This window comes from Pogoniulus pusillus, chromosome Z (assembly GCF_015220805.1).
Source record: "Pogoniulus pusillus isolate bPogPus1 chromosome Z, bPogPus1.pri, whole genome shotgun sequence".
NCBI classification, from domain to species: domain Eukaryota; kingdom Metazoa; phylum Chordata; class Aves; order Piciformes; family Lybiidae; genus Pogoniulus; species Pogoniulus pusillus.
Genome location: NC_087309.1, coordinates 65,059,096 through 65,083,895, shown reverse-complemented (window position 1 = coordinate 65,083,895; position 24,800 = coordinate 65,059,096). Strand labels below are relative to the sequence as shown.

At 37.2% G+C, this 24,800-nt stretch overlaps 1 protein-coding gene across 1 annotated transcript in view; it reads right to left on the bottom strand.

Moving 5' to 3' along the window:
• The window catches only part of DENND4C (DENN domain containing 4C), an 84,787-nt gene that overhangs the window by 29,199 nt on the left and 30,788 nt on the right, over positions 1–24,800 (bottom strand). The window contains exons 3-17 of the mRNA XM_064140703.1: positions 17,929–18,181; positions 16,714–16,783; positions 14,946–15,115; positions 13,258–13,499; positions 12,350–12,416; positions 11,593–11,651; positions 10,136–10,280; positions 9,611–9,786; positions 6,244–6,344; positions 5,032–5,250; positions 4,179–4,324; positions 3,051–3,181; positions 2,078–2,210; positions 1,421–1,627; positions 175–303 (exon numbers count right to left, since the gene is read on the bottom strand). Coding sequence (XP_063996773.1) covers positions 175–303; positions 1,421–1,627; positions 2,078–2,210; positions 3,051–3,181; positions 4,179–4,324; positions 5,032–5,250; positions 6,244–6,344; positions 9,611–9,786; positions 10,136–10,280; positions 11,593–11,651; positions 12,350–12,416; positions 13,258–13,499; positions 14,946–15,115; positions 16,714–16,783; positions 17,929–18,181 — 2,248 coding nt within the window. The remainder of the gene's footprint in view (positions 1–174; positions 304–1,420; positions 1,628–2,077; positions 2,211–3,050; positions 3,182–4,178; positions 4,325–5,031; positions 5,251–6,243; positions 6,345–9,610; positions 9,787–10,135; positions 10,281–11,592; positions 11,652–12,349; positions 12,417–13,257; positions 13,500–14,945; positions 15,116–16,713; positions 16,784–17,928; positions 18,182–24,800) is intronic.

Here is a 24,800-nt window from a genome sequence, read left to right as displayed (position 1 = left end):
GCACTTTATATCCAGCGAACAATAACCACATCCAAAATTTTTGCTTGTCCAACATAATTAGCAAATCCAAGTGAAGAGCTGCAAAAAAAATCTTTAAAACGTGCAACAGGACAAGAAGAATGACAAAAGCAACAGAAGCATTGGTCCAGTGTCACTCATCAAGGCTTCTCTTACCTTATTGTAATAACCATAGGTGATGGCATTTGGCTGTATTCCAGCATTTTTCATTTCAAAGAGGACTCTCACAGCCTGAACAGGCTGACCCCACAGGCCACAGAGCTGCATAACAACTCTGTAGCAGACCTGACAAGATACAGAAATGCATAAATGTATGTAGGGTTTTGAAATAGCTTAAACTCTTAAGCTGATTAAGGGAATGAAACATCTTCCTTATGAGGAGGACTGAGGGAACTGGAGCTCTTTAGCTTGAAGAGGAGGTGACTGAGGGATGACCTCATTAATATTTATGAATACATAAAGGTGAGTGCCAAGAGGATGGAGCCAGACTCTTCTTGGTGATGCCTGATAACAGCAGAAGGGGCAAGGGGTGAAACTTGAGGCATAGCAAGTTCCATGGAAACAAGGAAGATTTTTTTCCCTGTAAGGGTGATGTAACATTGGAACATGCTGCCCAGGGGAGGTGTGGAGTCTCCCTCTCTGGAGATACTCAAGACTTGCCTAGATGCATTCTTGTGTGGTCTGGTATAGGTGACCACACCTATACCAGGTGCTTTGGCAGGGGTGTTGGGCTATATGATCTTTCATGGTCCCTTCTAGCTCCTAACCTTCTGTGATACTGCAATTCTGTGATTCTCTTTCCTGATTTCTGACTTTTACAGATGTAAAAGGGAGAGCCATGTTTAAGTGGCTACCCAGTACATAACATTCAAAAGCCAGAAGAGGGGGCAAAAATTAAACAGGAAATCCTGTTGAAATAACATCTGTGATGACATTGTTGAGAATGCTCTATTTTTTTTTTATCATTGGGATTTTTTTTTCAGAATAAAGGAGGGAAGGGAACACCCATGTGAAATCTAGGGTAACTTGCTGTTGTGTACCTGAGGATATTACTGAAAGAATGGCATGCTGCACACAAACTCATTACCCCTTCAGTTCAGTGAAGCTGCAAAGCATTAATTCAAAGTACATTTGAAAAACAGGGATATTCAGGAACTTCCCTCTTGAGGAAGTCCAGGAAAAGGCTAGCCACACTACATTGGAGTACTGGACCCAGTTGACACTCACATTGGTGATGAAAGAGCAAATTAATTTCTTGTGTCCTAGTTAAGTAGATTTCTTCGAGATCATTTCATGGTGACTCGAAAACAGATCAAGCAAGAATGGTAGCAGAAAAGCACCCTTTATGCAATCTTGTCTTCTACTCCATGTTTATGGCAACAAGCTTTTTATTTGCACTTGCCTCATCTAGTGGTTCCACATCAGTTTTCCTCATTTTAATTAAAACATTGTACGCCTGCTGCAGTGCTTTGACCTTGGGATGCGCAACTCTGATGTAGGCAGGTAGACAAATAAACCATAGGCTGTAACTATGACTGAAGAGACACTTAGCCCACTGTGGGGGGCTCATGTAATACTTTTTGGCTAATTTATGGGCAGTTTTTATCTCCTGCAAGGGTAAAACAAAAGAAAAAAAAAATCAACATATAAAAGATGTAAACTCCTAAGTCTAGCAGCCATTACTTAGATACCGACTTCTTAAAAGCAGACACTTAATAACACTGAACAAACATTCAACTGGATTTCCCTTCTTACTGCTGCTTTATTAATACACTCTTCAACCAATAACCAACATCAGAATTAATCCTCATTTTATTCTTCCCCATTCAGGCATTAATTTCATTTTCTCTTACAATCTAAAGCAATTTTACAAGAGTTTTACAACAAACTGCAATAACAGATGCAAATCTGTTTATTTGTTGCTTTCTAATTCTTTCCTTTGCAATTGTTGATTCCAAATAGTTAAAAGACGTAACCTCTATCAACACTGAAATGCAGTATAAATTTTACCCAATAACTTCCAGTGTTCACAAAATGATTACAGTAAGACTCATCTAACCTGTTTTGTCCTCTTTGCCATGAGTGCTGGACTATTTGAAATACTGCTTCCAGCTGGATGTCTGCTGAAGGAGAGCTTGAGCTCCTCTGGCCTGTCAAAGAGCTTCAAGTCAAGACGTGGGAAGTTTTTATAGCTGTGATTAAAAAAATAGCAAGAAAAAAACAAAGAGAAAATAAAAATTTTTCACATATCCACCCGTAGCAGGAAAGCCATAAAAAGACAACTTGCATGCAATAGAACTGACAACCAGGAGAACAATGAACTTGGGGACTAAAAAAAAGAAAGAAGACAACAAGATCCTTTTAGTCTTCTCCACAAAGACATCATGTGCCTCAGACACTGTATCTCCACAGACAACGGAAACAAGAATCGGACTAGCATCAATATCATGAAGGTCAGGGCAGCACATATGATGATTAACAATGACAACAGTTGGAAACTGAGCCTTTGTGGCTCCCAAGAGAGCCAGAAAGGAAAAACAAAACACATCCAGAGTATCTGAAACTCCACACTTCCTGACCAGAGCTGAAAAACACCACATGAAAGGTGTAGTAGGTGTCCTGCTCTTCTGGTTCATCAGCTGCAGATCAGTACTGTGCAGATCCATTACTCATCCCCTGTCATTCTCACTATGAAACAAAGTGCACTGCAGTTGCTAGAAAATATACCTAAATGGCTCAAACAGAAACAAAACCCATTGAACACACTTTAAAAAGTATTACTATAAAGTTGTCAAGAAGATATTGAAAAATTAAAACAAAAATCCACTTGTGATCAAACATAAACACACACACACAAAACAGCACAAAACAGTGACTCCTACAGTTTCAGAAACTTACCAGAATTCAGGCAGTTTTTAAAAGATTTTTTTTTAGCATTTTATTAAGGCAAGTCTTGCACCAAGACAGAATACCCGCTCTGCTTAATGCCATAAGCATTCTACTTTTATTACATGTGGCTGTTTAACTCATACCTGTATTTTGGCACTTGGTCCTGAGCATCATCAGCAGGAGGTTCTGGTGGCATTACGAACACTGTGTGTTCACTTTTTTGTGACTCATCAAGTTCAATCAATCGTGCTTCTTCAACAGAATCTACATCAATCTGGAAACAGAGTTTTGTACTCTTAAGTACATAGCTTGACTTTGAGATAAAATGTCCCTTTCAGCATTAATTATGTTATTATATATAAACATATACATGCATACTGTAATTGATTTTATATATAAAAATACATTAGAATTACATTTCTTCTAATCACTTGAATATTAAGTTCACAGCCTTGTCTTTCTGGTTTTATTTCATGATCAGATATCCCTAAATATTCTGAAGGATAAAATACTTTCTGTCCTTCTTCTGCTCCTTTATCTGGAAAGAGCTGGGGGGTGTGGAATTCTAGCTTCCTCCCAACTCAAAAAAGTTCCTTAGTGACTGTATTAAAGCTCTGCCTCTTATTGAAATATTAAATAAGAAACACTAAATTTTTATATTACTGAAGAAGCTGAAAGCAAATGCAACAGTCAGTATGTTTTCAATTTGTTGACATTATTTACTAAATACAAAATCCCAGGTCTAGTGAAGTGCTTTAATTCAGCTTCACTGCCAAAAAACCCTGCTGTTTTAAAGATGTTTTCAGAATGACATTTTAAAGCATGCAACACATGAACAACTCATAATAATATTAAAGTATACTATTCATCAAAGTATACTCTAGATGCACATTTTTATGTTTTAAATTTAAATTTGTAGAAAAAAAGCAGTAATGCAGATGGCCATTAATAGGAAAATCCACATTAGAGAGAGGGTAAGTAGCATGCAAAGAGAAATCCTGGAATGGCACTGTGCTAAAGTGTCAGGTCCCAGTATTTCTCGTATTACCTTACAGGTTCATATCTTACAGTGCTTTAACAAAAGTTTTCTGCATCAGTACATAAAATTATAACCACACAGTACATAAAATTATAACCACACAAGAAGATCAAGGAAGAATTCCAATCCTTCAAAACACTGCAGAGGGTATCACACTTTAGAACCGAAAAGCAGGACAATAACACCAAATTAGCAGGGGCACGTAGTTTAATAGTATTTCTATGGTTTTCACCTTTTCTATGCAGTCATCAAAAAATGCCAAGCCAGTGTCCTTGTCACTCACAAAACTGCACTCTTCGATAAAGCGGCTGAAAATCTGTGTTTTGGTGAGGTGTGTGTAGAACTTTGTATAGGCACGGTCTCTGCTTTTTAAAAATCCTGCTTGTTAAAAGGAACACACAACTAAATACCAGTTTTGAATTCCATAAGAAATTAACACACAAAGTGTCAACAGAAAAAAACATTTCAAGTGAAAACAACTACTTAGCATTACTTCTAGCCAGAAGATTAAAATAACGGTTGTGGTTTTTTGAATAACTATTTTCACCACAACATTTTTCAAGCAGCTACACTCTGCTCACTGTGTTTGTTGACTTTTTGTGCAAGAAAGATAACAAGTTTGTAAAAAACCCAAATAATCTAAAATTACTGTGAAAATATTTAAGACTTGCCAAATGTTTGACTAAAACTTTCAAATCTCTCTTCCAATAAATTGAAAGAAAAAAAAAGACAGTAATGCATGTATGAAATTCAAACAAAGAAAGCAAATCCAAAATACCACATACAAAACATCTGTGACAGTTTATCTAGCAGAAATACTCTTCCATTTCCAAGAGCTGCCCTCACAGAATATACTAGACAGAGAGGGGCATCATACAGCTTTTCTAATATTAGAATCTGTCCCATGTGCATATATTTATGCTGTATTTAACTTTGAGTAGTTTAATGTTATACAACTGAAATTTTAAATATGGCAAGAATTGTACAAACAAAGAGAACTTTGACCTTTTCAAGTTAAACAGCTACTCAACTCTAAAGCTGTACTGCAGCCAATACTATCAGCAGCTGGTTTGCCTCAGCCTCACCTTGATGATCAAATAAGGAATCAGCAGCAGTTGCCTTATTTGAAGGTGCCTGTGTGATTGGCTTGAGGAATGTTCTGTAACCCTTTAAAATGGATGCCATGAAACGGAGAAAAGCTTCCTGGATCTCCATCTCAAGTTCTGTCATCTTTTTCTGCCAGGAGAAATCTGCCTCAATAGGAGTCATCTCCACTGCCGAGCCTTCTTGAGTCTTCCTGTGAACTAGTAATGAGTGATACATACAAACCTATATTAAAATGTAGTGCATCAAACAGGTAACTTTTTCAAAACACTGAAGACAGATCCTCTTTTTTCTACTTGCCCATACTCAGAAGTGGCAAACAGTAGAAATCTTGTGACTATTTTCCAATTGATCTGGCATATATAAAAGACAGGTTACCTCAGGAAATAATTATGTGTTTTTCTAAGTCTGGGGCATGAAACAAGAAGTAAGATTTCAGCTGAGTTAATGTTACCACATATTCAACTGAATGTAGTCTTTCAGTAAACATCAACACAGAAGACAGTATTTCTGTTTCCATAGTTTACAGACTTCGTATATCTGGTATGCCTCTGAGGATACCGTTGTCTCCTTCTCCATAATGATGCAACCTAACATACTCTGAACAAGCTTATTTCAAAGATCATATCCACAGTCAGAAAGAAGCAATAGCTGAAAACTCTATGGTCAGCTACAACTTTGGTCTTATTTGTCTAGGTCATTAGGCAGAAGATGGTCAGTTTTTCATTTTCTTTAAGGAAAATAATTTGTCAAAATTTTATTACATGACTCTTTTTGTAGAAAAATCATTATCTGAGAAATTCAGCAGTATCTGCATAACAGCTGATACTCAATATTATTTTACTCATAGACTCACTTCCTCTATCATCTTTGATCAGAACTATGAATACTATTTTAGGTCAAGATCCAAACGCATTTCATACTAAACTCTGTTTAAAAATAACATAATATAATAATAATGAAAAAGGGCTACAAAAAGGCCCTCACATTTTAAGAAGTCACACTAAAGAAAATAAAAGTCTAAAAAAATTTGCAACACAGATGACAGAAGGAAGACTTTACATTTCTACAGGAATTAGAATTTCACACATGTAGGAGTGTATCAGAAAATCTGTTTGTTTTCTCCAAATATTTACATTCCCTTTAGGATACTTCTGTTCTTAACCCTTCATATTTTATTTTATATATTTCACCTGCTGCCAGCTGTGGGTGCAGCTTCTTTAAGGTGCTGAGCAGACTTTTACACGGCTTCTTAGGAAACTGTTTCCAGGTGGTGCTCTTCTTATCATCTGATCTAAAAGACAGGAGAAACAAAAAAGGATATATATAAAATACAGACCATATTAAAAAAACCCTCAGAATTCTCAGCCCTATGTGGCTTCATTTTCAGAATGTAGTAACTAAAAAAAAAAGAATCTCAAAGGAAATATTATTACTGTCCCTATCTGTGAATAATGAAAAGATGAGAGCAATACAACTCAGAATTTCATTTCCTCAGATACTGAACAGTATAAATTGAGTTATGAGTAGAGTTTTCTCCAATCTGCAAAAAAGATGTGCATCAAATATTGATTCAGAATTTTTCATTTTAATTTTTTAAGTTTCACTTTGCTGGTTTCCCTTTCAGATTTTTCATCAGTTTTGCTAATATAATTTAATCACAATAATTCATATATGATCGCTATGTGAAGTCTACACCACCATAAATCTGCTAAATAAAGACAGTCTGGAACACAGCTTGGTTTCTGTAAAATACTGGAAGACTGCTCTGGTAGCTTTATGTCTATGTGGTACACTGTAACACACCTATGATAACCAGGTTCCGGATTCAACCACAGGCTGGCACTAGCCGGAACTAGGATGGCTGGGAATTCAGTTTGCAGTCTGAAAGTTATGTGGTCGATTAGACGGTGGGGTAAACTGGCCTAAAGGGAGGCTTATCTTTGCTGGAAGGACAGGAGTACAATGCCAGGCTTTTTTCAAGCTGTTTGTTGACAGGCAAGGAGATGGAGCAGGAAGTAAATCCTGAGAACTGCCATTTCTGTCTCTGGAAGGTAGAAGGTGGAGAAGAACTGCTCTACCTGGGAGTACATGAAGCCTTGTGACAACAAGACTTTATCAGTTATTTCTATCCAAACTGAACTTGCCACTGCATGTTTTACACTATACATCAGTGAAAAGTTTGTTCAATTATTATTTGTTCAGTTGGCACTGACACAGAACTACCTTGAGAAGGAAACTTACATTTAAGGAGTTAAAGAAAAATGCATGCTTATAGGTCCATCTGCCTTTTTTTTTTTTTTTTTACCCACCATAATGACATTCCTATAAAAAATATATATGGTATTGTTTCAAAAATGCAAGGAAATAAATCCTGCTGTAAGACAAACTCTTGAACATTTGCCCTAAACAGGCTACTCTCCTTAAACAGGCTTTAACTTCACTTCCACAGAAACAGCAAAAAATGTCAAAAAAAGAGCATTAAGAAATATGCTGAACTAATAGAAGACCTTCAGCAATTTTTGGCAGTAAATAAAGCTTCAGTCTGTCACAATGAAGACAGCAACAGACCCTGAAAAATGACAGTAGACAGACAGATTGATGGAACAGAAAATACTAAATCTTTCAAATGATGTTACAGTCTTTCAAAGCTAGCAGCAGTGCTGCTACATGCTTTTACACTTAAAAAAAAAAGGCAGCCGCAGAGAAATAAAGACTGTCAGAATAGATGTGGATGAAATCAAATGTAACATTCATCTTTACTCACTAATCAGAATCACAGAATCAACCATGCTGGAAAAGACCTGCAAGACCATCCAGTCCAACCTACCACCCAGCCCTATTCAACTGTTGACACAAAGTGGTTTATGGATATTTGGTTTTACCTACAGATCTCCAAAACAGAAAATTATCCTCATTTTCAGGTTTGAAAATGCAGGTACTGATGTCTCACATTTATCTAAGTTACAGATGTCAAATTCCTCTGTCAAGTAAGTGGTATTGATGAGACACATCCAATATTGGCAGAAAAAAACCCATATTGAACGAAAAATGAACTAATAAGACAGAAAAAGTGCAAAAATCTTCCTAGTTGAGTGCCTTATATGAATTCGGCCACTGACAGATTTTTAGTTGAGTAACCAATCCATGTAAGGTTGGTAATTGCTTTTTCCAGCATTCATCTGAACAAAATCTTGACACCCTTATCTCCCTGCTAAATCCCCCATTTCTATCTTCTTTCTTTGTGTCTTCGACTTCCATTCTACTTATGAAAAAAAAACCAAAACTCCACAGAATCAGTTATTTTTCACTGCAGATATCTTCATATAAAAGAGTTGTCTTCCTTGAGTTTCTGCATTCCTCTTCCATGACACTTACTGCAATTATTGTTTTGGTGGCATAATGCTTTGATATACAGTGATAAAAATGCTTTTTGCAGTGTTTTTAATGGGGAACTAGGGGAAGGAGAAAAGAACACATAAAAAAACAAACACACTTTGTTCCATTGTTTACTATTTCCTTTGATGCTAGTAATAAAAAATAAATCAATAATGTAAAGGGAATGCTTGATTCACTAGAGGAAGTATTTTTCTTTTTGAAAAAATCAGAATCTAAAAAGCATCCATCTAACCCACAGATTAAATAGGTAATTCTAACTGAAGTTAGGAAAAATAGAAGTCAGGAGTTAGAAAGTGACTTGAGATGAAGAAAAACTATATTTTCACAAAGATCTGCATTTTATTTCCTCATGTTCACCCTCATCCTGAATTATCTTAAATGCCTCTACTTATAATCTAATTAATTTAAAATGGAAAGCTAATTCAAAGTTACTAAGTTAAACAGCTGCAACAACTGAATTTTCAATGCCATTATTTCTACTCTCATTTAGATACAGAAAACCAGAACAGTTACTCTGAATTAACCTCTCCTCAAGAATATATGAACAAACTGTTCACGCAACACCTTCAATTTAAGAAAATCTTTAAAAACATGACCACGTGAAAACACTTTAGATCAAATGTAATAAAGAGAGCAAATTTTGCTTGACTAACCTCATTAAAAATTCAGTCCGTGTAAATAGAGAAAAAATCCTTCACTAACATAAAGTGCCTCAAGTGTCAAAATGCTGTCATAAAGGGTCCTAAGTACTCATGGTTTATACCAGTAGTCATTGATCACAGGCAAACCAATTTAAAAGCTGGTAGGTCTAGCTGAAAATGTGAGACAGGGTAGGCAGAAAACCTCCCCAACAAACAGAGCACAACCAAAAAAGCCCCGCACAACTCCTCCTCGTTTCTAGTTTTTGTCCCATTCTCCTAATAAGCACTGCTAGAAGTGGAAACACAAAGCAGAACACATTACCATTGTTTACTAAATTTACAGCAATGTCTGATCATTTATACATTTAGTATAAGGAGCACTGAGCGCTGACCTTCGATTTACAAGTTTTAATTCACTATAAAGGATTAGAAGTTACAAAAAGAACAGGTGACAGTCAGAAACAAATCATCAGCAATCTTTCTATCTACAGATAAATGTAAAAAACTCCACAGAACTTACATGTACACCATGTTTGTGTCTAAGTCAATACACACAATATCCTGTGGTGGATCATACAGATCAAAGTATCGTGAATCAACTCCAACAATAAATGGAACAGGTGCACTGAGTACGGTGGCCAGAGACAAAGGACAAAGGGGAATATATGGACATTGCCACTGAAATGGAAATATCATCTGAAGGAAAAATTAAATCAATGTATTAAAACATGACAACAGATACTGTACAATAACAGCCAAGCAATTACAGGCAGCAATTTGAAATGAAGTTGGTAAAAGCCTTCAAATGCTGCTAAAAGAGCCTTCTAAGTTTCACCACTTATTTACAGCACAGCTCTCCATCATCTATGCAAAAATGTTGACAATTCTAAGAGTTGTAAGACATGCTAGGGTACTTTAACCAAATACCATTGCTGCAAATAAGTGACTGTCTAGTTCATCAACCATTTTAGTTTAAAAAGCCTGGTAACAACTCTGGAGTTTGAACTTACTTCTCTCACTGCCACACAGAACACTTTGTACTTACAGCCACTACAGCTTCAGCAACTCCTGTCAGCACAGCTGGTCTAAGAGAATGGAGGAGGATCTTGCCTTCTAGCAATACAAAGAGCAATAGAGTGGCACAGTTTTCTGGTCCTAGTTTCATGAGCAGAGTGCTAAAGTTTGCTCCACTAAAGAAGGGTGAGAAGGAGGATGAAAATATAAATGTTACAGGATTATTTTTAAAAAATAAAATGAAAAAGTGTCTACTATGAAAACTTTTGACAACTGTTCAGGACACAATAGTTAAATAGTACTGGTATTATCATATATCAAATATCTACCTATCTATCTAGTAGCTATCACCTCAACATGAGACTTGCACTGCCACAAAGAAACTTAAATTCAAATTCTATTGCTGAAGAAATATATGATGTATCATTCTGCTGATGAGTTTGTGTTGTTTATATGCATGAGCATCATCTTTGTAAAGAGATTTGGTTAATAATTAAGGTGCAAGTAACACCAGTAGTTTCATATGATAGGTTACCTCACGCAAAAATAATGAATATCCAATTTGATCTTAGAACCACAGTATTAAATTCTAATACTAGTTAAGTAAAATCAATCCATCATTGTCACAGCAACATGTCTTTACTTTCTATAGTTTAGACTACATTGCATTTGTTTTGACTGTAGACATTTAGGAATTACAATGACATCTCTAAGAGCACTGAGGTTCAAAATCTGCCCACAGAAAAGCGCCCTGATTTTACTTTGCAGTCTTGTAGGTAGCTGCAATTTTTCACTTGAGAGGCTGTGTAATGTGATTGAATGTGTGGTTCTTCTGCATAGAGAGTATTATATTAATATGTTTAAGCAGGGGAAAAGAATTTTAAAAGGGAGAATGTTCTGGGTTTTAACTTAAACCAAAATCAACCAAACTACCCAAACAAAACCCTGTTGTACAATCATATTGGATGTAGGCAGTACCCACAGAGACTTCATCACCATTGAAGCACAAATAGCAAATTTTAGGTATAGTTTTTATTTTCCAAGATGTTTGCAGCACACTTTTGTTGCCCGATTTCACATAACTGCTTCATGTATGTGCCTCTCTTGGATACAAAAAGGGAAAAAAACAAGATAACAAATAAGTCCATCTATGCTATGAAGAAGATTCTGCTTACTATACAGGTTCTGAAAATATAAGATGTTTATATACATATATTTTTTGCCCATTGGCTGCTGCTTCTCTCTTTAGAGTTCCCATAATAATAAGGCAATTCATCTTAATTCTAGAACAATTAATGATATTATTCTTCCACAAGAGACATGTCTATGTCAGAAAGACAACACTGGACAATATCATAAATGGGTCTTCTTTTTATAAGACCTGTAAGACCTATATTGCAGCACTATGTGGCACCCTTGTATAACTCATTCCTATTTGCCTCTGAATTTTTTTTGAGCAGCATATAATTAAAGTATTAGTAATGATACCTTAATGGCAATGGTGTAGAAACTGGCTGAGACAGTATCAATGCATCATGGGCAGAGAGCTGAAACACAAAGTATTAAGTGATTGATATGGACAAGTCTGAAGTTACTCTAGTATAATATTCTCATAGAAATGTATATGCACAATCAAATAAACTGCCTGGCAGAGTGACAATTCCATGCAAAAGATGCAGATCAGAGGCATTGTTTGAGAGTTGTGTTTACTAAGCCAGCAGACTTGTATTAGTCATCAAAATGACTCTCCTAAGTTTTAGGAAACTGTGACTCAGTGTTGAACATGTAACTGCTACTAGGTGATTAAACTGAGAAGAAAACGAGACAGTACCCTGGGCAAACGACCTTTGAGCTACAGTAGTGGGTGGACAAGTGAGAGAATGACAGAAAACACTTTCCCCCACCCAATCCCTCCAAACATAATGCAAATTGTGTCTGCTAAGTGGAAGAGTCATTTATGACAGAAATGTCAAAACTGCAAGCAGCATACTGCTGCCATTTGCAGCACCTGAAGTATGAAACAGTCTATTTTGCTAAGCTACCCAAGGTTTGTAACAATGGAAAAGATAGCCATCCTACCCTTCTCTTTCCCACTCCCTTCCAGCAGACGGGTATTCAAAGTAAAGTAAAAAGTCTAAAGTAAAAAGTCTGAGTAAAAAGTCTAAAGGGAGAAACTAGACTTTCAAAAGCAAGAATGAGGGCTTGTCTTATTGTATCTGAAAATGGAAGCAAATGGTTTGCTCACCTGCACAAGGATTCTTGGCCTTTGTGGTGAAGGGAAAGGTATATTGTGCATAAAATGGGATATGTGCCTGCAAAGAAGGTAAGATGTTATAAAACTAAAGACTAATGAGGGACTGGAAACAATGTTAATCATGTTTTGGAATTACTCTGGTACCAAATTTTAGAAAGGCTGTTAAAATCTATTTACTGTTTTGTGGACTGAAACAAAGTTCCATTCAATCACATTTCATGCATGAAAAATTAATACTGGCAACTTCAGATATGTAAGTAAAAAGTAGGAACACAATGGCATTTACACAAGAAATTTTAAATTCCAGGCAGACTAACCCCATTCTACAGTGTTTCTAAAGAGACTTAACTAAGAGAAACTATATACTTCACTGACAGATGTCCAATACAGTTTTGAAGGTAACATAGTTCAGGAAACTTTTAGGACTATGAAAATCATCCTCTACAAATGTAAACACACACACACGCGCGCACAGTCTGTATTAGTTGCAGTGATTTGAAGCAGACACAGATTCAGTGCTAATGCAAAGTATTTATTAAAATGCAGTATTTATTCCAACCCTAATGTAGACATTAGCATGTATCTTATAGCTCATTTATTTTCAGTGTTTGGGTCCAGTTAAGAGGAAGGTATACTGGCTTGATGTACTCCAACAGAAAAGCCACAGTAAAATTCATCTGACTTTCCTGTCACTGCAAAAGTTGCTACCAGTAAACAGAAGCTATGAAGCTATCAAACATTGCTATGACTGCTGCTACAACGAGTACAATGTAAGCTACGCAGTGCAAGCAAGAGGGTAGAGCAAATATACCAACTAAGTGTGATATGTATGTATCACATGACTTCTAGAGCAGATATAACTCTGTTCCCAGATTAACCAGAAAAAAAGTTTTACATACTTTTCAATGGGAAGAGGATGAGGTCCAGAGACAGAGAGTTTGTAGATGAACATGAGAAACTTTCGAAAGGCTTCGAAGAAAGGCCAGTGTGAAAGAAGGCAGATGCATTTGTTGGAATTGATGGACTTGGAAGTAACCACTTTCCTCTCCACAGCTGTCAGGAGACCCAGCTGCAATTGTTGTTTTTCTGTTAACAGCTCGCGGGGATAAGGCTCATAAAACTGAATAGCAGCACCATAAACCTAAAAGATGAGGAAAATCAGCTGAGCACATCTATTATTTAACAGGTGACTGGATAAGAACTTTTGAAGCATTCTTAAGTCTTTGGTATTTGCACACTGACCACAGTGGTTCTGCTCAGAGCTGTGAAATGATTTTTCATTTATTTAGCATACACACAGCATTCTTACAAACAAAATGGTTTAGACTCTAGCACCTCTCTTCCTCTTCTTCGTTGCAACTTCCTCAATAGATTATTCACACTAAGCAAATTTAAAAGGGAAGGAACAAACAGCATGTTGTGATAAAATCCTATGGATCAACCACTACGGCAACACTGCTACAATAAACAATAAAATTATTTTAGCTTTAGCTTCACTCATTCTATCAAGCTAAACAGCTACCAATATTTTCTCATGTTCCTTCCTTATTTGTTTCATAATTAACCGGATTATTCTGGCAAGCTTAGCAAAAGGAGAACAGGAAAACAGGGACATCACAGTATATATTCTCTCAAAAAAATTACTGGCAGATAAAAGTAGTATTAGCATACTGGAGAAAACCTTTTTTGTTTCCTTTGGAAATGAGGTATATAAATTTCCCTGACAGGGGCCTGAGGCAATGTGGGAGCTGACCTGTTACCAATAACAGAGCCAAACTTCTATTTACTAATCATGCATTACAGTCGCTTATTCTCTCATGAAGTTCACTCACACAGAGACAGCTGGCAAGCTAGAGCAACAGCTGGGAGACCAACCCCCCAAAAAGGCTTCATTGATTCACCAGGTGTACCTATAAACCTGCAATCTCTGTGCACAGACACCACCTTCTCAGATGCAGGCTGAGTCATGCAACACATTTTTGGTGCCTGTCTGTGTGCTGGTGGCCTTAAAAAGATTCAGAAAATGGCTGGTGTTCTGAATCTATGACTTCATGGGAATTCAGCAGGGTCACTGGTTCCAGGAGCTCACCAATTCTTCAAAGCCTTTCACATGGTCCATCTCAGCATATACTTTTCCTCTTCCTCCCTTGCCATTTTCTAGCAACTGTTTTCCTACTTGCAGACACACACAAATTAACATAGAAGCTGCTTTTAAGGTAACCTTAGGGAAACAGTAACAATTTAAACATGGCTAGCACATGTACTAAGCGAACATCTCTTTAACATGCAGGATACATTTCCATTCCCAGAAATTTCTGGGAAGTTCCCAGCTTCTGTGAGCTGTGAGGTTTGTTTTTTTTTAGTGTATGTTTCAGTTTGCATGAGAGTAAGCAACACATAATCTCTCAGTATTTCCTGGTGTGGTTTACTTCTGTCTTATGAGAATGTTTAAGGAATACAACTCCATGAGCAAAATCTTTAATACTTTGATAAGCTGTATCTCTTAAATGCCGATGAAATTGCCTATTTACCTTCATAGCAGCCACCTGAGCTAAAAGCAAATAGTAGTCACAGTGTGGAACCATACCTTTTCTGCAGAAGAACAGGTCAGTACAAATGTTGAGAATACAGGTAGCGGATATTTGGTTTGAGAGTCCCAGCACTCAATAGTAGCTCCCATAGGAAGGCAGAAGAGAGGTACAGATTCTGACAGTGGGAATGACTCATAGTTCTCTTGAGGATATCTGAAAATTAAACCTTCAAAATGGAAGAGGGAAAAGTAAGCACTTGTGCGCTGCAAGCCTAAATAACATAAGCACTCTATTTTCCACTTGTTGGTTATCTGGACTTTGTAACTGAAGATTACATATGCAGAAGAGGCAAGTCTCTTATTTGACAGCAACACTAAATCATCCAAGGAATAAATATTTCAAAATTACATATGAATACTGAAACAGTTTCTTTACATTTAACTAGTTGGGAACTACCTGTGCTACTTAAATATGCCATTGGAGCAGATTTAACACAGACAATGTTAACATTCACTGCAAAAACAGAAGCAATACCTCCACTGAAAACAGAAGGATGAACTATCAGACCACCCACATTTCCTGCTAATGGCTCAGTCTTCAGAAGTATATCACTGACAGAAAAGAGACACACCAGCACTGGTTTATTATTGCTCTTCCTCTAGCTTATTTAACAGCACACAAATGTCATTATTTAAGCTTTCCACTTCTACTTGGTAGTCCACAACTTTCAAATTAATTTGGTGCACTTAATGTTTAGTAGAAGCTCTTCTGAAAGTCCTCTTGGACTTATTACAGGAAAAAAAAATCTATAGCAGTACATTAAACTCCCAAAATTCTCCTCAAATAGCAAGTCGTTAACTGTAGAAGTGAAGCAAAGAAACATACTTGACTTTCAAATTAAATGAAAGACACTGCATTATCTGTGAGTTGCAAAAGAAAAATTAGTAAGGTTGAATGAAATTTTTATTTATTCCTTCTCTATCACGACTAACACAAGAAATATGAAGTCTTCTGTTGTATTTTTGGGCACTTCATTACAAAAGAGATGTGGAAGTGCTGGAGTAAGTGTAGAGGAGGGCAGTGAGGCTGGTGAAGGGCCTGGAGAAAAAAAAAATCTTATGAGGAGTGACTGAGGGATCTGGGGCTGTTCAGTCTGAAAAAGAGGAGGCTGAGCAGAGACCTCACTGGTGCTCACAGCTACCTGAAAGGATGCTGTGGAGAGATTGATGCTGGTCTCTTCTCAGAGATAAACAGCAATAGAACAAGAGGGAATGGCCTCAAACTGCAAGTGGGTAGGTTTAGACTGGACATTAGGAAAATATTTTTCACAGAAAGAGTGGTCAGGCATTGGAATGGGCTGCCCAGGGAAGTGCTTGAGTCACCAACCCTGGTGTGTTTAAGGGTTGTTTGGATGTGGTGCTTAGAGATATGGTTTAGGGTGAACCTTACAGAGCAAGGTCACTGGTTAAACTTGGTGATCCTGAGGGTCTTTCCCAACCTAAATGTTTATGTGATTCTGTGATATAAAATCTTGCTAAACTCTTCACTACACTTCTTAAACCCAAACCTGCAATCATAAGAACTAAATTAATACAGAGCAATGCTATTCTTATTAAAGCTTTTGTTTAGTTGTTTTTGTTTTTCCCTGGTAAAAAGTGAGGAGAGCAAGGAAGGCATTACAGAAGTTGAATTCAACTGATATACTCTAAGAACAGACTTCTGATAGGTAACAGTTAAAACTTTAAAAAGTATTATTTGATTTCAACCAGGAACTCAAATCCTTCTGTTAGCATGTTTTGACAATCTGCATCTAAAATTACTTACCAGCTTTATATGCCAAAGAGTTAGAAACTGGCACAGATTTCTTGTAACAAAGGTACACACTGGAACCCCACTGGAAGACACAAGTTTCATCTTAGAATAAGTATATGCGACAACAGAGAAATTCAAGTAAAGGCACATGAATATAGGCTGATTTACAAACAAAGCAAACATTTAAATAAAAGGTGGTACAGAATAAAATGATTAGTTGGCTGTTGAGTTCACGTAAACATGTAATTCAGAATTCACCTTTCTTGCATCTTTTAGAGATTACAAGATTTGCATAAAGTAATCACACCACTGCACTTCTCTGAGACTTATTTCAATAGAAGAGCAAGTAAAATTGAAGGAGGTAACTTGCAGCTCCACATTTTTTTCTTTATTTAACAGCAAACTCTTCTGGGAGCCTCTTTAGTGGAAATGAAATTCTAAACATCATCACCTGAAGCTTTTATTGTACTTCCATAAATTGATTACTTACATAGTGCTTTTGCAGTTTGTACTACTCAAAAAGAAATTACTTATTTCAGCCTAACTAAACTAAATGCAAAACAGAATAAAAGCAAACTGATTAAAAAACCCTGATTACTTACATAGTGTTTTTTCAGTTTGTCTGAATATACTGTACTATACTAAAGAATTACTTATTTCACCTTGATTAAACTAAATGAAGAATAGAACAAAAGCAAACTGATTTTAAAAATAAGTACATAATGAAACTGCAAGCAACATTTGTTATTCTTAAATATCTTATTAACACAGGCATTACTAATTACATAAGAAAAAAAGCCTTGTGACTCACAGTGAGTGTAAGCATCAACAATGGGTTGAGAGGGGAAAAAATGGTTAATTACTTTATTTTAATCCATGCACTACTAGCATCTAGATGTGAATATGCAAACTGGAGCAGTGAGTAATCAGTATGACCAAGTAACTCCTAACACCAAAGGAAATCAGAGCAACAAAATCTAGAGAACTTAAGTCTCACACATGGTATACTGAATAAAAGAATTATGATGTAGCAATAAAAGACAACTATGACAGTGCCAAGAGTTCAGAGAACTACTACTTCAGGCTTGTTTTTCAGTTTTAAAAAGAAAAGGGGAAAAAAAGGAAGAAAAAGAGGGAAAGAAAAAAAAAAACAAGGGGAAAAAAACAAAAAAAAAAGTAAAAAAGGAAAAAAAGAGAAAAGAAAGTCTCAATGTTTTAAGTACTTACCATACCACAATTTAAATTCTTATCAACTTTGCAGAATGTATGAGGAGGGGTTTCTCCTTTGCTGCTAACAATAACACAGATATCTGTCACTGCCAATGAATTCTGAGGCCGTATTGCAGGAGCCCTTCGATATGTGATAAAGATCCGTTGAGAAGAAGCTGAACTGTTGTTAACATTAGCACAACGACCATAAGGAGTAGCTTGAATCACCTCACAGTCTGAAATGATGCGTTCCTTCCCTTCATATAGAACTCTGCAGAAAGTAAGGAAATAATAGATTATGATAATTCAAACCCATATGAAATTACTTGGACAAATTCTATCACCCTATGCCATCACTGCAACATTTTAATGTGAATTTTATATATTGCCTTCCCTTCTGTGTGATTTGAGGCAAAGAAACAGTTCAGAAGTATTTAAATATTTTAAGAAATCTCTGTGGGAAGAAATGCTGTTGAAAAACAACACAAGTCTGAAATGATGACTACAGGTGAATGTATTCCCAGAAATCAGAATACATTCATGTGGCACACTAAATTCTCTAACCAGGTCACTAGTTTAGATCATAATATTCTTCACGAGAAAAGAAAGATCTATCACAGTTTCACAGCAGCTGAACAAGCTAAAACTTCACACTCCATCTTTTGCAAACATAAAACTATTAGGAAGTGACTACAAGAAGTGACATGGAAGTTAAACCACAAGTCAGTATGAGTACTTTTAATGCAGATATACTACGATAGGACAAGCTTTACCTCTCATTACACATCCAGGTAAGCAGTCGTTCCATTTGCTTGATTCTCTGCAGTATGTACAGAGTACTTGCCACCTTCGAATGAATTTTCATCTTTAGAATCATAGAATCATAGAATCAACCAGGTTGGAAGAGACCTCCAAGATCATCCAGTCCAACCTAGCACCCAGCCCTAGCCAGTCAACTAGACCATGGCACTAAGTGCCTCATCCAGGCTTTCCTTGAAGACCTCCAGGGACGGTGCCTCCACCACCTCCCTGGGCAGCCCATTCCAATGCCAATCACTCTCTCTGGCAAGAACTTCCTCCTAATATCCAGCCCATACTTTCCCTGGCACCACTTGAGACTGTGTCTCCTTGTTCTATTGCTGGTTGCCTGGGAGAAGAGGCCATCCCCCACCTGGCTACAATATCCCTTCAGGTATGTCAAGATTTACTATAAAGATTAACATATCAAAACTTTGTATCTTGTGACTTTCAGCTTCCCACATACAATGCACCACAACTTTACTTTGAAACAGAAAATAACCAGGCAATACATGTTTGACTGACCCCAGACACCCTTGGTTAAATGTTTGACAGACTACTAGTAAGTAGGTGTTTGGAAACTTTAAAAAGTCTAATAAAAACTTTAAAGCTAATAAAAAAATTGTCTTTTTGTGGATCAAAAAACTCTCTGAACTTCCAATTTTTTTATATATATATGTATACACATTTATTTATTTATTTACACACACACACACACACACACACACACACACATATACAACATTAATCTTCCCACATGACTTAAATACTACTGTCCACCTTTAAACTGGAATACACACATACTACTGTTAATGCTGATTCCATAGATCATATGATCATCTTGTCACAGTCCTGAGGGGCACATGAACAGTTCTAGGATAATTTAATGAAATCACTTGACTGCAGAACATGCAGATGTAGGTACCAGTTTGCCATATAAAGCTATTAAACTAGTTCATGGAAGATAATACTCATGTCTTCAACAATGGTTTAACTTGCACAAGAATGTGATTAACATATTTTTGCTACACCTAAACCAATGTTGAATCTCAGGCTCAAAACCAGATTAATACGAGTATTTCCAAGATGCAATATTTGTTTTAATATACTACCTACTGGTTCAAGCTAAGTGTAGGCAAAGCACATACTACTCAAATTACTTTTTAATTAAATAATCTTCTGAAAGAACATATATTGTCCTCATTTTATTGGGCTACTTAATAGTATTTTTTTAAAAGCAACAATAAAACAAACACAAAAACATCAAACACAAACCCAACAGCTACAATGGCAACATCTCTCAGCCACCTTCATTGTGCATCAAGAACCACACCACTTTCTTACATTAATCAGAAGACATTTCTAAAGGAGCAGTCTCCAATTAAGTTCCAGTTTAGTTTTATATCAACTTCACATATTTTAAATAAATCTAAAGTTACTTCAATAACATCTGTCAGCTGACAACTTCTGTGAGGGAAAATCATACTAATCTGACAATCCCAGCAGTTCAATTTAATAGGTTTACAAGCATTCTCAGGAAATACTTAAAAAGACTGCAGAACTTCTCAGCTGTGCAAACACTTTTAAGACGTAAGGGGTTGGCCAGTGCTCAAGACTGTAACAGTGGAGTCATTTCCTATCAAAGGCCAAAGAAAATGATAGCAGCTCTCACCCCTGCATATACACCAGGAGAAGTATTAAACCCACACCACTTCCTGACATCATGCATAGTCTTGAATTCAAGAGAACAAGAAGAAAACCACCACCCACAGATGACTCAAATTAAACAATGATTTTAGTGATTCAGACAAAAACATTCAGAAGTGACAACTCAAGTATTTAACATCACACCCTTTATATACAAAGTCCAGCCTCAGAGGATGAGTTTACTCCTACTTGTTTCAAATTCACAGTGTCTGCCTTTGATTAACTATTATGTACTCAGGGTAAGACTTGTGTCCCGCTTCTATGAGCTGATACTCTGATCTTGATGCTAAGTATATTTTATTTGCTACATTATTTTGCCAACTTCAATGGAAGTTTTATTTCAAGCAAAATATAATCTAGATCTGAGGTCTGTCCTTTGTAAAACAAAAATACATTATTACATGTTCATAGGGCTGTTTCATGCTATACATGGAAATTATCTCACAACCAGTACTAGTAATCTAAAGGTATACTTCAACACATCAGAAAAGAGTTTAGAAAAGACAAATATTACCTTCTCACAGCTATTAAAATAAAAGGCTTAAACCACAGGAAACTGTTTCTGCAAAACCATCTCAAAAGAGGCAGACTGTTGCAAATGGCATTGTGTGGAGCTGTTCTCCATCTTGACTTCTCACAGTTCTGCCTCTTACACTCACTTAAGAGTAGGCAGTATGCATGTATTCAATAACAAATTAAAATAAATATGCTAGGCAGTAGAAGGATCACAGGTAGGACACTGGGTCAAGCAGAGAGAAAAGACTGACTTATCTTTTATTTCTACCACCACAACTACTATTATGGGTCTAAACATACAATGACTACCTTTAACATCATCACCCTGAGCTGTTCCAAACACCCAACTGCTGTTCTTACACTGATGGGATTTAATAAACAGTGAAAGATCCTGGCTGTTAGGAAAATCTCCAGGTTCCTATTATGTTTTTTGAAAGATCAAGTTAATCTACATTTAAAAAATACATTCTTAGTAAAGAAAAATATTTCTTCGGTCAATACTCCTGTAGATGTTTTCAGAAACCAGGTATGCAGAACGTGGTAAGTCCTTAGCACAGAGTAATTTATCAACCTGAAGTGTCCCATAGCAGTTAAATAAACAAACAAACAAATCATCAGTATTTCTTTCCTTACACAAAGCACCTTACCTAACTCTTTTGCATTACCCAGTAACACAAAAACCTGTGCTTCAGACATGAAGTCTCATGTTCATTCCCTGGTCCATTCTACAGTAGCTGTTACAAACAGCAAAAACACTTACACTTAAAAGCATTTTTCTGACAGATTTTCTTGCATTTAAGAAAAAGTGCTAGGGCTCTCTCATGATTCTACATCAAGTGCAGAACTAAGAGAGGTGAGATCTTGTTTCAAGGTCTCACTGCACTTAAACCAAAACAAATCTCTATCCCAGTTCTTTTTCTGGAACATGAACACAATAGTGGTTAGGAAAGAAGCACGATGACTAGTAGAGTCGTTATTTATAAGCATATAAGCTTAAGATACTAAATTTTACTACTATATGTAGGAAAATTACTTTAAAGATCTCTAGTCCCAGCATCAAACCTTTATTCTTCCAATTAAATGCAGCCACAGCAAATGCAACATGCAGATGCACAGCACATAGCCTAATACCCAGATGAACACCTGCAAGAGAAAGCCACTCTAGCAGTCACTTGATTTAAGAACCACTGAAAGAACAGGACAAAAAGCAGATCATAGAATTATAGAATGGTTTAGGTTGGAAGGGACCTCAAACTCCCCCTGCCATAGGCAGGCACACCTCCCACTAGAACAGGTCACTCAAGACCTCATCCAACCTCGCCTTGAATACCTTCAGGGAGAAAGCATCCACAACCTCCCCAGGCAACCTGTTCCAGTGTTTCCCCACCCTCACTGGAAAGAAACCTTTCCTAACATCTAGTTTGAATCTCCCCTCTTTCAGTTTAAATCCATTTCCCGTTGTCCTGCCATTACAAGACCTTGTAAATAGTCTCTCCCCAGCCTTCCTATAGGTCCCCTTCAGATACTGGAAGGCCTCTACAAGGTCTCCTTGAAGCCTCCTCTTCTCCAGGCTGAAGAGCCCCAACTCATGTAGCCTGTCCTCATAGCAGAGCTGCTCCAGCCCTCTGATCATCTTCATGGCCCTCCCCTGGACTCATTCTAACAGTTCAATGTCCTTCTTGTGTTAGGGGCTCCAGAACTGTACACAGTACTCCAGGTAGGGTATGACAAGAGTGGAGTAGAGGGGCAGAATCCCCTCCCTTGCTCTGCTGGCCACGATTCTCTTGATGCAGCCCAGCACATGGTTGCTGTCTGGGCTGCATGTGCACACTGCTGGCACATGTTGAGCTTTTCATCAACCCAGACCCTCAGGTCCTTTTCCTCAGAACTGCTCTCCAGCCATTTGCCACCCAGCCTGGATTTGTGCTTGGGATTGCACTGACCCAGGTGCAGGACCTTACACTTGGCCTTGCTGTATTTCATGAGATTGGCCTGGGCCCACCTCTCCAGCCTGTCCAGGTCCCCCTGGATGACATTCCTGTCCTCTAGAAAGTTGACTGTGCCACACAGCTTGGTATCATCTGCAACCTTGCTGACAGTGCACACGATTCCTCTGTCTATATCACTGACAAAGATGTTAAACAGCACTGGTCCCAGCACTGACCCCTGAGGGACACCACTTCTCAGTGGTCTCCAGTGGACATTGTGTTGTTTATCACCACTCTTTGTGTGTGACCATGCAGCTAATTCCTTATCCAGCAGTGCTCCACCCATCAAGTCCATGTTTTTCCAGTTTGGTGACCAGGATGTCATTGCGGGACAGAGTCAAATGCCTTACTCAGGTCCAGGCAGATGACATCAGTTGCCCTTCCCTTGTCCACTGTTGCTGTGACTTCATCACAAAAAGCCACCAAATTTGTCAGACGAAGGTCACAGCAATACAGAACACAAGGACAACAGCAGAGACTCAGAAGAGTGTACTCTCAACTTCTCCATCCCCCAAACAGCATTTACTTCATTTCTCTAAAATTCCCCCTGGAGAACCACACACACTCACATGTACAAACAAACAATCTATCAACAATCATCTGAATGCTTGGACTACAAGATAACTCTATTTAAATATTAACAATCTTGACATGAGACTATGGATTTGACTCTTTCAAGGGATCATGCAGCATGTCATCTGACTTAAGGGATATTTAAGAGTGAAACATTCTTTCACACTTGGTTCTTTGAGAGAATGTAGAACCTCATAAATTAGCTTGCAGACTATATATAACACAACAAATACAAAAAGACAAGAAAGTTTGATCTAACCACTTCTTGCACATAGTTGTACAAACATCAGGAACAGCATGGGGAAAGCACTCGTGTGTATCACTGCTCAGACAGAAAAGTCTGGCATGATTTGTTAGGTGTGATACCCTAACCAGATCTCTGTAAAAAAAATATAGAATAAATACTACTTGTCAAATACCACTGTTTTCCACCAATAGTTTTAAGAAGTGTCCCTCTCAGGGAAGCACTGCTCATCTGTTTTGTTTATCAGGCATTCTCTATGAAATCTACCCGTGTGTTCCAGTTCCTGAAGTTGTGGGAGACATGGAAACAAACATGTGCTGGCAGAGTCACCTCCACAAAGACTGATGGTTTATGAATCACTTCATGGAATCACTTGCTCTAGAAAGTCTTCCTTCTGCTAAAACGTACTGAACTTCAACACTCAGAGAATAACTCAGTGCAGCAATTCTACAGAGTCAAATTATGATCTCATCTTGCAGTGTCAGCCACATGAGGGAAAAGAGTATTTTTTAATATACAATTTTGTTTAATATTATTAGAATATAACTTAGAGTATGGAAATTACATGGAATCAGAATGTACAAGGTTAATTACATACCCTGAACTACAATCCTCAGAGCAGAGATCTTGTAAGTAACTGATTTCATCATGGTGATTACTGCAGTGTCCTTATCCAAACCAGAGAAGCAGAAGTGCTGTACAGAGCAGTTTGGACAACTAATGTACAGCATGCAGTGCTGCACAAGTTATTAGAGATTGAACATTACCTCAATATGTTAGTAGCACAGGTATTCACCACCTCAACATCTTGGGGAATTTTAAAATTTTGTTCATGGATACTTACAGTTACTACCTTATAAGTAGCAAAATTAGATCAAAGTTTCCTTGCCTGGCTGCTCTTGCATTTATTAAGCACTGAATATAAAGCATTGAGTGCATCTAATGTTTTTGAAACTCAGTTAATAGTAATTCTTAAGTTCATAAAATCTCAGACGTCAAAATGTGTATTTTTTAGAATATAAGCATGATTAGAGTCACCAAGAAACTACACGATCCAGTGCTGC